The 13,851-nt window shown below is 34.1% G+C and overlaps 1 protein-coding gene across 6 annotated transcripts in view; it reads left to right on the forward strand.

Moving 5' to 3' along the window:
• The window catches only part of LOC149780025 (uncharacterized), an 86,352-nt gene that overhangs the window by 67,248 nt on the left and 5,253 nt on the right, over positions 1 to 13,851 (forward strand). For all 6 annotated transcript variants that reach the window (XM_089936773.1, XM_089936775.1, XM_089936774.1 and 3 more), the window contains one exon: positions 7,730 to 7,855. In XM_089936773.1, the coding sequence (XP_089792899.1) occupies positions 7,730 to 7,855 (126 nt within the window). The remainder of the gene's footprint in view (positions 1 to 7,729; positions 7,856 to 13,851) is intronic.

A 13,851-nucleotide genomic window follows, 5' to 3' on the forward strand; every position in this document is an offset into this window, starting at 1 on the left:
TTGTGTTAAAAATTCAGCCTGAATTAGTCTAAAGTGCACTATACATAGCAGCTATTAAAAAAGGGAAAATGAATTTTGCCAGACTAGACAGTACCAGCTTCTGAAAGTGCAATGAATGAATTACCAAATATGTAAAATTTAAAAAAGTTATTGGCTCTTTTTTATACAATTTACCTCTAAGTTCAGGAAGTGAAAATGACCAAGTAGAGCTAGCACATTTTTGAAAGGTGCACATCTGAAGTAAGGCCAAGCTGTATACTCTATAACCCATAGTACATGCATCAATCATACACCAAAATAAAGGGAATGAAAGGTTCTTTGAATTATACCTAAGATATACAAGGTCTTTTTTAAATAGCCAGTATAACCAGTGAGGAAAGCCAGGGAAATTCTTTTTCTTTAAAATCCTAAGCTATGAAAAATACAAAACTGTAGAGCACCACCTTAAAGCAAATATAAAAATGTTTGCAATTATTTTTTAGTTTTCATATAATTATGTATGATGTTCTGAATAAAATGGTACATTCATATTGATGTTAAGCATGAAAATAAGCTAATTATGCTCATTTTGCTCTTGCTTGCATAATTTGCCATGAGGCATGTTTGAGCGAGTAGTGACCTTAATTATGGGGAAATTAGAAGTCTTAGAATATAGGAATAGAGTCAACTTAAATTTAAAACTATTGCAATAAGTAAAAGAAATATATGGTGAAAATGTTTCTTTTCATTTATTTGCAATGAAATAAAAAAATAAATGATGAGAAAGTGAATTCTCTTTTTCCATATTAAACAATGGGCAAATATTTTACACTTTGACCTTTGACCTTTATGAACCTGATGAGTTACCACTCTTTTCAAATTGTGAATTTCACTGTTGATATCTCAGAAATAATTCTGGCTAGTTTCATGTTCCTGTCATTCAGCATAACATTAGTTGCTATGTTTACAAACTGTAATGTGCATTCTTAAAATAGCTCACTTTTTATCATGGGGTGGGGAGGCTGGACTTGTTAGAGACTCTGACACTCATAAATACTGTTCTATTGAGGGAAAGGCATGAGAATTATTCAAAAGGATTGTTTTGATGTTTGTGACTTAAATGTTTCAGCCATATAAACATAATTAAATCATACAATAATAATACCTATATTCTCTTTATGGGGGCACTCACCAGTTAATAGGTACTTTTGAGAGAGTGACGTATGTAAGGTGAAGTAGTTCACATTTAAAACATGCACAATGGAGAAAATGTTGGCACACCTCTATGCTACATTAATGTAATGTGGATGATATTTCTTTGGATATTGTACTTTTGGAAATTTTACATGATTTAAGCACACTGCTAACTAAAATGACTGATCCCTTGTGTTAAAAATTCAGCCTGAATTAGTCTAAAGTACACTATACATGGCAGCTATTAAAATAGGGAAAATGAATTTTGCCAGACTAGACAATACCAGCTTCTGAAAGTGCAATGAATAAATTACCAAATATATCAAATGTAAAAAAAGTTATTGGCTCTTTATTATGCAATTTACCTTTGAAGTTCAGGCAGTGAAAATGACCAAGTAGAGCTAGCACTTTTTTGAAAGGTGCACATCTGAAGTAAGGCCAAGCTGTATACTCTGTAACCCATAGTACACGCATCAATCATACACCAAAATAAAGGGAATTAAAGGTTCTTTGCATTATACCTAAGATATACAAGGTCTTTTTTAAATAGCCAGTATAACCAGTGAGGAAAGCTGGGGAAATTCTTTTTCTTTAAAATCGTAAAATAATGTCTAGGCAGATCAAGGTCTTTGGCATTTGCTTGAAGTCTTCAGTAAAAGCATAACTTAAAGTCTATTTCAGCATTGCATACCCTTTAATTTTTCACATAAAATACTACACAGAGTTAAAAATAATAAGTATAAACCTTCACAACACAAAGAGTTCAGTTAGTTTCAGCTGGTAGATGAATTTAACTTTAAGATAGAAGTAAAATATTTAGTAGATAATGGCAAATTGGGAAATTCCCATACAAATCAACCATTTTTGCAAGATGCTGTAGGTAATTTTCTTCAAGGCATTGTGGGTAAACTGGTGCAGTGTAATTATACTTTCACTCATAATACCATGTATAAATAACTCCAAGTGACGTGTGAAGATGGAAATCGAATTTCCATTGCATTAAGTTTTGTATGCTAAAAGTGGTAATTCTGATGGAAATCAATATTCATTTACCTGCTTAGAGTAAAGTATCTCTTTTGTTGTCATGGCTTGTCATTATCATTTTAGTTTGGTGAATAATTTTTTCATAAAGACTGGAAGGATACACTTGACTGTGTTGAACTATTGTTTAAAATAAACCCAGATTTGTAATCACATTATGCAGTGGTAAATCTGGATGAATGCTGTTCACAGGTGGGTGGGTGGTCAAAAATAGTGATTTCTGTTGGATGCCAAAATTGGACAGTGTAATTTTCTCTCATTTGTATATATTTTGAGATACAGTTGTATGAGAAAATGGTCAGCTGTGACTAACTCACTTGAGTGCAATCATTGATGCTATTGTTGTTGTGGTATATGTTTTAACCTGTAAGCTTGTCACTGCATGGATTCTTTTATGTCTATTCCTGAAACTGCTTACATCATTGATTCTAAGCAAGAATTAACAAATAACAGTGTGCTATTTTGGGATGCATTTGATTTGATCCCACAGATAGCTAGATAGCTTCTTCTACAGGTTTTTTTTCAAGACCTTGTCTTTTGGAATAAAACAGTTAAAATCAGTAGTAATCTGATTAAATTAACTTCAGTTAACAGCACATGCCTTTATCAGATTTTTGGGATGAAGCTTGTGAATTTGGGGTCAGAAGGTCATGGTCACAGTTTCTGTGACTGAAAGAAGATAATTGGTTTCTACTTAAAGGTCACTGGCCATACTCCAACATTTTTTTCTTTTTACATCAGATTTGCATTACATGGTTAAAAGTAATTATACTCGCACAAAAAGAACAAAATATTTATCAAGTGTAAAGAAAAAATAATTTCATTACTTGAAATAGAAGTATACATCGCTGTTACTTCCCCTTATTTACGATTTCGCACCTATAGAGGACGCCAACCAGAAATGACGCACATTTATCCCTAGAAGACGAAGTACATGCTTCTTGTTGTCAAAAAATAAAACACTATAAACTATGGATAGGGAATATTTAGATGAAACTAATGTAAACTAATTTACTGTTCAGCCTTATATCGGAATGCGTGCATGATGCACTAGATTGTATGGCTTTCAAAACTGTTCCATTTTTTCAATTTTTTTTGAAAATGCCTGTTAATACAGGTAAAAAGAATCAATGCTGGCTTCCCTGTGTAGGCAGACTTTAAAAAAAAGAAGAAGAAAAATAAATTGGCACACTTAAAGAATCCAAATGAACCAAACTTGACTTTCTTTTGTCAGTCGACTTTATAGGTGGCGCTATACAGTTTCGCATTTTGCATAGGGTTAGGATTTTAAAGAAAAAGAATGTCCCCGGCTTTCCTCACTGGTTATACTAGCTATTTAAAAAAGACCTTGTATATCTTAGGTATAATGCAAAGAACCTTTAATTCCCTTTATTTTGGTGTATGATTGATGGGTGTACTATGGGTTTGTACTATGGGTTATAGAGTATACAGCTTGGCCTTTCTTCAAATGTGCACCTTTCAAAAAATTGCTAGCTCTACTTGGTCATTTTCACTTCCTGAACTTCAGAGGTAAATTGTAGAAAAAAAAGAGCTGATAACTATTTTTACATTTTATATATTTGGTAATTCATTCATTGCACTTTCAGAAGCTGGTACTGTCTAGTCTGGCAAAATTCATTTTCCCTATTTTAATAGCTGCTATGTATAGTGTACTTTAAACTAATTCAGACTGATTTTTTAACACAAGGGAGCAGTCATTTTAGTTAGCAGTGTGCTTAAATCATGTAAAATTTCCAAAAGTACAACATCCAAAAGAAATATCATCCACATTAAATTAATGTAGCATAGAGGTATGCAAACATTCTCCCCACTGTGCATGTTTTAAATGTGAACTACTTCACCTTACATACGTCACTCTCGCAAAAATACATATTATCTGGTGAGCGCCACCATAAGAAAAAATCGGCACACTAAAAAGATACCAAAGTCAGTTTTCGGGGCTGGTTTGCTTTGGAATAAAATAACCTATGTATTTAATATCCTGTAGATAAGTTTAAACAATGAGTTTATTGCTCCCTGCCAGCAGTGTTTATCACCTGGGCTTCTATTTGTTTGCCATATGTAATCATAATTGATGTTTGCAGGGCAAATAGTATCCACAATAATAACTTGCTTTAATAATACTTTTGTAACCCATGCTACTAAAAAGATTATCATTTGCACTCACATAGAATGTATTTTAAAATAAAGAATTTTTATTTGCAAGATACCGTCTTATAGTTAACCTGGATACAATACAATCTAGGTCAGTTTACAATATGTAACTTACCGAAATGGCAGGTACCTTCAAGCAGTCAGGTGATATTTTCGTATTATTTGTGATTTTGTTATTTGACATAAGCAATACACACTATACTAAGGATGCATATGCAAGCCGGCATCCACTACATATACAGAGTTCGTGGATATATATTTTTTAAAAATATTTTTCGCATGATGAAAAAAGAAGGAATATAGGATAACAATGCAAGGTTAATTTCTTTCATTTTATTTTCAAATAAGTGTATGTTTATCAGTTTCTTTTGTACCGTGTGTGTGTATAGGGGGCACAAATTCAACACAAAATTATTTCCTTTCTAATTTGTATGGAATAATGGAGTAGATATGATTGACAATATTGATCAGTATTGACATGCTTTCACTTTACGAGTGCACACACTAAGACAACTTTAATAATAAAAACAAACAATAAAATTAAATGGTAAGAGCTTCATATTGCAGCAATTAAATACTGACAAAATGCTCAACATTATTCGTTCTCTCTTTCTCTCTCTCTCATGTGTAATCAAGTGTGTATTGTATGCAGCAGTGTTACAACGTGAAACCTAAAATTAAGTATATTTGTTATAATATATCATATACACTACCCTTAGCAAAATGTATACATAATATGTAGAATATTATCTGTTAAGTATTATTGTTTTATAAATGATTATTGATAATTTGACCGGAAGACTTAAATTGAGAATATTGTTGTGCAGATGTATATATTTATAGCATAAAAATTGTATATAAATATTTTAATTAGAACAAGCAAGATATGTCAGTTTGTGTTTCTCTCATAAATATGCATGTTGCGAAGTATGATTATTTTCTTTTAAAGAATATCAAAATAGTTTGTTTAAATTTAGTTATTTTTTCCTAAAACCTATCTTACATAGTATCTACTTGCTTTTTGAAGAAAAAGAAGTACAAACTATTGTTAAGTTTGGCCGAATTGTCTTTAGGCCAAATTCACTATAATCAGGCATAAATGATACAACTTTCCCATCCCTCCCCTATTCAGTCCCACAGATTAAATCCACTTTTTTTCTGGTAAATTCCACTTTTTTTTCTGGTAAATGTGGTCTTTCAGAAAAAGAAAGAGCCCTTTTTCCTATCATCACTCTTTTGGCTACATCTGTATGCAACACTGTGCACCATATTTGCTGTAAAAAAGCACGATCGTACGATATATCACATAGATATTTACATGGGGAAATTAAACACTTGAATGGCTTGGTTGAATAGAAGGGATAAATATGTCATATCCAGTTCTGGCACGCGGAAACTACCAATTGTTTACAGAGATTGCCGAATATTTTTTCAATTAAAAAAGTGGAGTTTTAAGTCTAATTAAACATTTGTATGGTGTGCATACATAACCAATGCGTTTTGTTTATAACTATAATAATATCACATGTTTGTACCATATAGGTGGCCAGTGTCCTTTAACAAAGAGCACATTAATATCACCTGAGCCATTTTCATATGTAACATATATTCCACTTTTATCAAATGTATGTTCCAGTTTCATATCACATGTATATTCCACATTAATATCACATATATGTTCCTCTTTAATATCGTGTATGTTCCACTTTAATGTCACATGTATGACCCACTTTAATGTCACATGTATGACCCACTTTAATGTCACATATGATCCATTTCAGTATCACATTTATGATCCACTTAAGTATCACATTTATGAACCACTTAAGTATCACATTTATGATCCACTTTAATGTCACATTTATGATCCATTTCAGCATCACATTTATGATCCACTTTAATGTCACATTTATGATCCACTTAAGTATCACATTTATGATCCACTTAAGTATCAAATTTATGATCCACTTAAGTATCACATTTATGATCCACTTAAGTATCAAATTTATGATCCACTTTAATGTCACATTTATGATCCACTTAAGTATCAAATTTATGATCCACTTTAATGTCACATTTATGATCCATTTCAGTATCACATTTATGATCCACTTAAGTATCAAATTTATGATCCACTTCAGTGTCACATTTATGATCCACTTAAGTATCAAATTTATGATCCACTTTAATGTCATATTTATGATCCATTTCAGTATCACATTTATGATTCACTTAAGTATAAATTTATCCACTTTAATGTCACATTTTTGATCCATTTCAGTATCAAATTTATGATCCATTTCAGTATCACATTATGATCCACTTAAGTATCAAATTTATGATCCACTTAAGTATCACATTTATGATCCACTTAAGTATCACATTTATGATCCACTTAAGTATCAAATTTATGATCCACTTCAATGTCACATTTATGATCCATTTCAGTATCACATTTATGATCCACTATAATGTTACATGTATGATCTACTTTAATGTCACATGTATGAGCCACTTCAGTATTATATTTATGATCCACTTTAATGTCACATGTATGATCCACTTTAATGTCACATGTATGATCCACTTTAATGTCACATTTATGAGCCACTTCAGTATTATATTTATGATCCACTTTAATGTCACATATATGATCCACTTTAATGTCACATTTATGATCCACTTAAGTATCTAATGCATGAGCTACTTTAATATGTTGCATAATCATTATAGACTTTAGAAGGAAAAAATTATTGGTGTGGAAGTTTTGTATTTTTTAAAAACAAGTTTCTGTTTGGATTTTCCAGTATAATAGTACAAATATTTTCATTATGTAAGTTTAAGTGTAACATTGTATATCTCTATTACTTTATCTGCCACTGTTTATATCTGGCCTGCTTGTCTCTCTATATATCTGTCTTGGATTGAGCGTCTTTATTTCTCACCTACCCACCCCACCTCATCCTGACATTGGTCATTATACTGAATCTGTCACATATATGTGATGCATTTTCTGCACTGATTGCACATGTAATCATAAAATTTTATTGGAAAATATATGAAAATTTCATTATAAATATTTGTGTATTTAACCTTCAACCCCCAACATGTGACCCTAGAGTCCATAGCCAAGAATAACCCCTTCCCCCATCTTGCAGCTGGTTTATCCCAAAGGGAACATAGCTACAAAGTTGCATGAATGCCTTCCCATTGGTTTAACAGACAGTATTCCCCAATAAAGCATTTGAATAAACATGATTCTGTCCATGCCATTTGTAATAGGTTAAGGAATTTTAGCTACATTGAAAGGCATTTATATCATCGATTTCTTTCTTTTCAGTACCAAACCTGTGCAAACACAAACTGTTGTGAAACAGCCAACATCTACCTACAAATCGCAGTACCGTACAGTGGCCAAGGGACCTAACCCTGCCCTTTGGGTTGGGCCTAACAAGGACAATCTGATGTGAGTAGCTTGGATTAAGAAAAAGGAAAGGAAATAAAGATTACAGAAAAGGTCATGTTAATGTGTGGTATTTTCTGACCAGATTTATATATTGAATGCATTTAAATCTAGACAGCTGATTGCAGCAGTAATTGTTAGAACATTCATGGGCATGCTATTGTTCCAATACACCTACAATACACTTGCTGTGAACAAGTGTGATGAGGCATGTGACACTAACACAAACAAAGGCTAGCTCAGCAAATTTTCATTGGAGTATTCAGTTTTGTTGTATCAAGGGATACAGTATTTCGAGATGGAGTATTCAGTTTTGTTGTATCAAGGGATACAGTATTTCAGGTTGGAGTATTCAGTTTTGTTGTATCAAGGGATACAGTATTTCGAGATGGAGTAATAAGTTTTGTTGTATCAAGGGATACAGTATTTCAAGATGGAGTATTCAGTTTTGTTGTATAAAGGGATACAGTATTTCGAGTTAGAGTAATAAGTTTTGTTGTATCAAGGGATACAGTATTTCAAGTTGGAGTATTCAGTTTTGTTGTATCAAGGAATACAGTATTTTGAGTTGGAGTATTCAGTTTTGTTGTATCAATTGATACAGTATTTCATGTTGGAGTATTCAGTTTTGCTGCAGTTTGCTCTTCAGTATGTATTGACTGGTACATTGTGAAGCTGAAATTCCATGTATAATTGTAAACTTAAATGAAGTGAACAAGCAGTCCATGACTATATGTGAACTTAAATCAGTTGAACAAGCAGTCCATGACTCAGTGTAAACTTAAATCAATTGAACAAGCAGTCCATGACTAAATGTAAACTTAAATCAGTTGAACAAGCAGTCCATGACTAAATGTAAACTTAAATCAGTTGAACAAGCAGTCAATGACTAAATGTAAACTTAAATCAATTGAACAAGCAGTCCATGACTAAATGTAAACTTAAATCAGTTGAACAAGCAGTCCATGACTAAATGTAAACTTAAATCAGTTGAACAAGCAGTCAATGACTAAATGTAAACTTAAATCAATTGAACAAGCAGTCCATGACTAAATGTAAACTTAAATCAGTTGAACAAGCAGTCCATGACTAAATGTAAACTTAAATCAGTTGAACAAGCAGTCCATGACTAAATGTAAACTTAAATCAGTTGAACAAGCAGTCCATGACTAAATGTAAACTTAAATCAGTTGAACAAGCAGTCAATGACTAAATGTAAACTTAAATCAATTGAACAAGCTGTTAGTGACGAAATGGCAGTCAGTCAAACAGTGTATCAGTCATTCAATCTGTCCATGGGTCTGTTGGTCAAGCAAGCAGTATGTGAAACAAGAAATCAGTCAATCAACAAAACATTTTATCGTGTCATTATTAGACAAATTGAAGCAATGAACCACCATCAGAAGAGAATGAAATGGCACTTACCACAATCACTAATTGTTGCCAGATGGATTTTATCAGCAACTATAGCTTGCAACACCCATTCCGGTCATCATATGCCATCCTGGCTGCTGACTAGACTGTCCAGCCTATCCAGTTGTACATGTATTCAGGGATCAGTGATATAGGACAGTACGATCAGTGATGGTCATATACAGTTTTCTAGCCACTCTGTCCACCCATCCAGTCATCCTTTTTTAAGAGAACACAAACTTGCCAACCATACTGGCTGCACATACCATGTCAAGTGTCCAGTTTGCTGGGCCAACTGCAACACAACACTTATCATCTGGACTCCATTTAATTGTGGATATGGCAGAGCTGTGGCTTTGCTAGACTGTCCCAACTGCAGGCTACATAACATGCATGCAGGATAATAGGGCATTGTTGCTGCCTTGTGGCATGCTGTGTTGGGATGTGGAAGGCATACAGGATGAGGACAGTCCCTCTGTTGAGGAAGGAGGCAACCTCGATTGACCACCACAGTTCAATTCAGCCATGGGACAGACGGAGTTCGTTCAAAGCAACAAGTGAAGAAATTACTGGATCATGTTGTATACCAAGTGCTGTCAACCACCTGAGATGAATAGGGTATATAAAATAAATGGAGTGAGGAAGATGAATGTGCATTATATTGAATTCCACAGTTGTTAAAAGTCACAAAAGTTAATGGTCATCTTTCTTACCATGTTGGTATTGGTACCACTTGGATATATACAACTTAGATGTCGGATCACTGACATCTCACCTCTGTCTGCGTGAGTTTGAGTCTTGGATTCGGCTAATGTGGTTATGTGAGAAAGCTTGCCAGTAGCTTCTTGTGGGTCAGTGGTTCCTTCCGGGGGTTTCCTGGGTTCTTCCTCCACCATTTGTACTGGCCACTATGTATAGCCTATCTTGTGCTGAAAAATGGCTTTAAACCCTACAACAACAACAACATTGACTTACATATTTCAAGTCTAGATAAAGCTATTCATATGTAAATGTATTTGCCCCTTAGTATTACAGACTGGTGATAAATGCCATGTCCAAGCTGTTGAAGAATGTTGTGGTGAATTTCTGTCTGATAGACTGGGTCCTTTTCCAATTGGTGGAAACAGCAAGAAGCAATCATGCTTGGGAGTTGTCTTTAATAGGGCTGCTTCCTGTTATTTGGATTTGGTGAGAAGACATGCCTTGTTGTGTTCTTCTTCACTTAAAGCAGTGTTTCCCTTTATGCACATTTGTACACATGCTGGAGAAAATTGATGCATACATTTTGTTGCCGTGTGTTTTTTTGACGCAATAGATTAACATAAATCAATTAGGATTTATTTAATATCCAATATTTTGGATGAGGTATGGCATCGTGTTTACTAAAGGCATAGGCATAGCCTGGTTCCCTGCTTTATATGTTTCCTGCATTACAGTGGCTTGGACTAAGAATCATTAGCGAAGAAAGTGAAAGAAGCAGAACACAAAAGAGTAACTGTGGATCAAACTTTAATGAAAAACAGAGAAAATAATTCCATTTACTGGAATATGGCACATCCATTAGGATTACCAGTGTGACTTCTGATCACATGATTCCAAAGACTACAAAAGTGAATAATCCTTTCATGACAGGGTTTAAGAGTTTTAACAAATCTGCTCTTGTTCACCACAAGGTATCTGATGAACACATTATCACCCAAGACATACTTTCACAACAAAGAAATCAGTAAACTTGCCGAGACAAATGCGTTATTTGGATCACAAAGTAAGTGGGTCATTGCAGATTTTGTTGGTTTTTAACCTGCTGCAATAAAAGAAAGATCTTAAAGTTCCAGTGTAACTTATTAGAAAAAAGATTAATCATTAGCCTTTTTGACTTTTGGATAAATGTGTTCTAGGATGAAGTACAATGAAACCGATGATAGTACACATTTTATTACAGGCAGTAAATTAACTGCCATTTGGTTAAAAAGATTTGATTGTTGTTTTTTATTGGCTTATATGTAAAATATTAATATTGCTACAAAAAGATTATAAGGAGACTGTTAAAAGTAACGACTTTAAACTAAAAGAAAAATGAACTAATAACATTATTCTTTGAATGGATAATGCATTTGTTTGTTAATTGTGCATGTTGATTTATTTATATTTTTAGAGAGGGAGAGTATGTTGTGTAAGTTGCAATATCCTATTTCAAGCTGAAAAAGTAAGGATGAGATGAAAATTTGTCAGTACATTTTTGATCCCTACATTTTTTATTTGACCCCCAGTTCAGACACCAAGGGTTTTTTTTACCCTCAATTTTACACCCCTGGAGGATACACTGCTTAAAGCACATTATGCAATGGTTATGTAATCTTTTCTTTTCATTCACTGCATCTGTTTGCAAGTTGTTAGGAAAGGAGATTAGGAAACAGGTGGCATAGGGGTTACCTATTCAGCTAATGTTACTCAGTGCCTCCTTCTTGTTGGATGAATTAAGGGCATTACCAGAGAAATGAAGATCTTGAGTAAAAGTAGATAAATTTGACTAAACAATGAGTCACACTGCTACCTGCCCATTGCTAGCCTTCCTGTTTGTGCCATTCTTCTGTTTTGTCAAACTTGGATTAGCTCCTTTTCAGTTATTGTTGCCTGGTGCTTTCTCATTTTGGCTGAATTTGGGGCATTACCTGAGCAAGGACAATCATCAGCAAATGTAGAGAAGAAGTTTACATAGAGAATGAATTACCATCCTTCCTGCCCCATGCTGACCTTGCTGTTGGTGCCAGACCTATGTTTTGGCATGATTGAATCAGCCTCTTCCTCCACAATGATTGGGTGATCCAAGTCATTTTAAAGGGGCTATATATCTCATTTGCACAGCACCCCACTGCTTCTTTTCATCCCCTTTGATCACAGATGTGGGCCTTCACCAAGATGACAGACTTCATGATCATTACTTCAGGACATCCTCCATGGCAATGGTAGTGCACCTGGATGACATTCTTTTGAAATATTTAGTTTCATTCTTGTTCAGAATATGGACCCACTTCTTTCCCTTCCTCACAGGGTGTAAAGTAGTTAGCATTTTGTTCATCTTGCTATGGAGTTTCTAACTTGAATTAATCTTGTTTGACTTTTCTTTTGAAGCACATCAATTGGCGCATAAATTTGTTCGAATTAATTCCTGCAAGACTTTGATTTTAGTGGATTTTTTGTGAGTTTTTTTTCTTCTTAAACTCCTCACTTGGCTATATATTTGTCTCCTTGCAGATGGCATCTCTGGCAAAGTGGTACCCAAATCATTTTGGTAAAAATCCATGATTGTAGTTAGTGTAGTGTTATAATTATTTAGTTTGTATTGTGAGCTTTACCTTTGTCCATGATTGGTTGTTTACTGAAATCAGATTTCAAGGTCTAGCCTTATTTACCAAATGTAAAATGTTCTGGAAGTAAACTTTTGACCCACATCCTGATTGTTTTATTGTACCTTACCTTTTTATATACAGTTGAGATACACAATATTATTTTGTTTGTATCTTAAGATCTGTCTGTGGAATCCTTTTCAGTTTTGTTCAGATAGAATTTAAGAGGAATCATTTACTTAAAGTCGTCATTGTAATTACAAAGTACTCATTTACATTTTGGACATAAATGCTGTTTTGGGATTATTTTGAATTCATTCAAAGACATTCTGGATTATGTCTTTGTGACTGCTGGTACATCACCCCATTAAAGGTTATTGGTACATCAGCCCTTTCAATATTAGAACACATTTGGAACACTATGCATTTAGAACTTTTATAATTATTTTGGATTTAATTTACAATACTGAAGTTCCTCTTAAATTTTCACTTTTAACTTGAAAAATAAATTTATTTGTTGATTTCAATAAGCTTGTTGGTTTCAATTCTTTGCTTAGTTTGAGACCATAGAGTCATATCAGGAAGGAGTACCCTTGTAAGCTATGCATTTAGAAGTCACAGTCTACGCAGATATCAGATTGTTGGGGGTGGGGCACTTGTTGCCCTGACTCTCAACAGTCAGTGGCAAGTGAACAGTACAGGAGAAGGCATGTCATATCAGAAACAAAGGTCATTCTTTATGCTTTTGCACTAGTAGAGAGTGGGTGAAAAGGCAGTGCTGATAAATGTTGGACCACTCAGTGATGGTGAATTATTGCCTCCTGAGGCTATGGGGAATAAAATTAATGGAACATTTATTTTATGGTAGGCCGTTCCACTAGTGTGCCCAGTACCATATCTCCAAACAAAGTCTGACAAATTCCAGTAAGGCTAAATGTGCCTGGCTGATAAATTATAAAGGAGAGGCCAACTGCTTCATAAAGAGTTGTCTGTCCATCCATCTTTCATCAGGTTTGCTTTTTGTGTGACTGCCCAGCGATTGTGTTTTATGTTTGTGTTTTGTTGGTTTAACGCCATTTTTCAGCAGACTATGGGCTGTGTATGGTGGTCAGTATATTTGGTGGAGGATGAACTTGGAAAACCTCAGGAAGGACCAACAGTCTACTGAAAGCTGCTGGCAGGCATTCTCACATATCCATATTGGCTGAGCTGAGACTCAAACTGACATGAACAGAGGTG

The sequence above is a fragment of the Sinohyriopsis cumingii genome, chromosome 16, assembly GCF_028554795.1.
Source record: "Sinohyriopsis cumingii isolate HCF-2022 chromosome 16, ASM2855479v2, whole genome shotgun sequence".
In the NCBI taxonomy this organism is placed as follows: Eukaryota; Metazoa; Mollusca; class Bivalvia; order Unionida; family Unionidae; genus Sinohyriopsis; species Sinohyriopsis cumingii.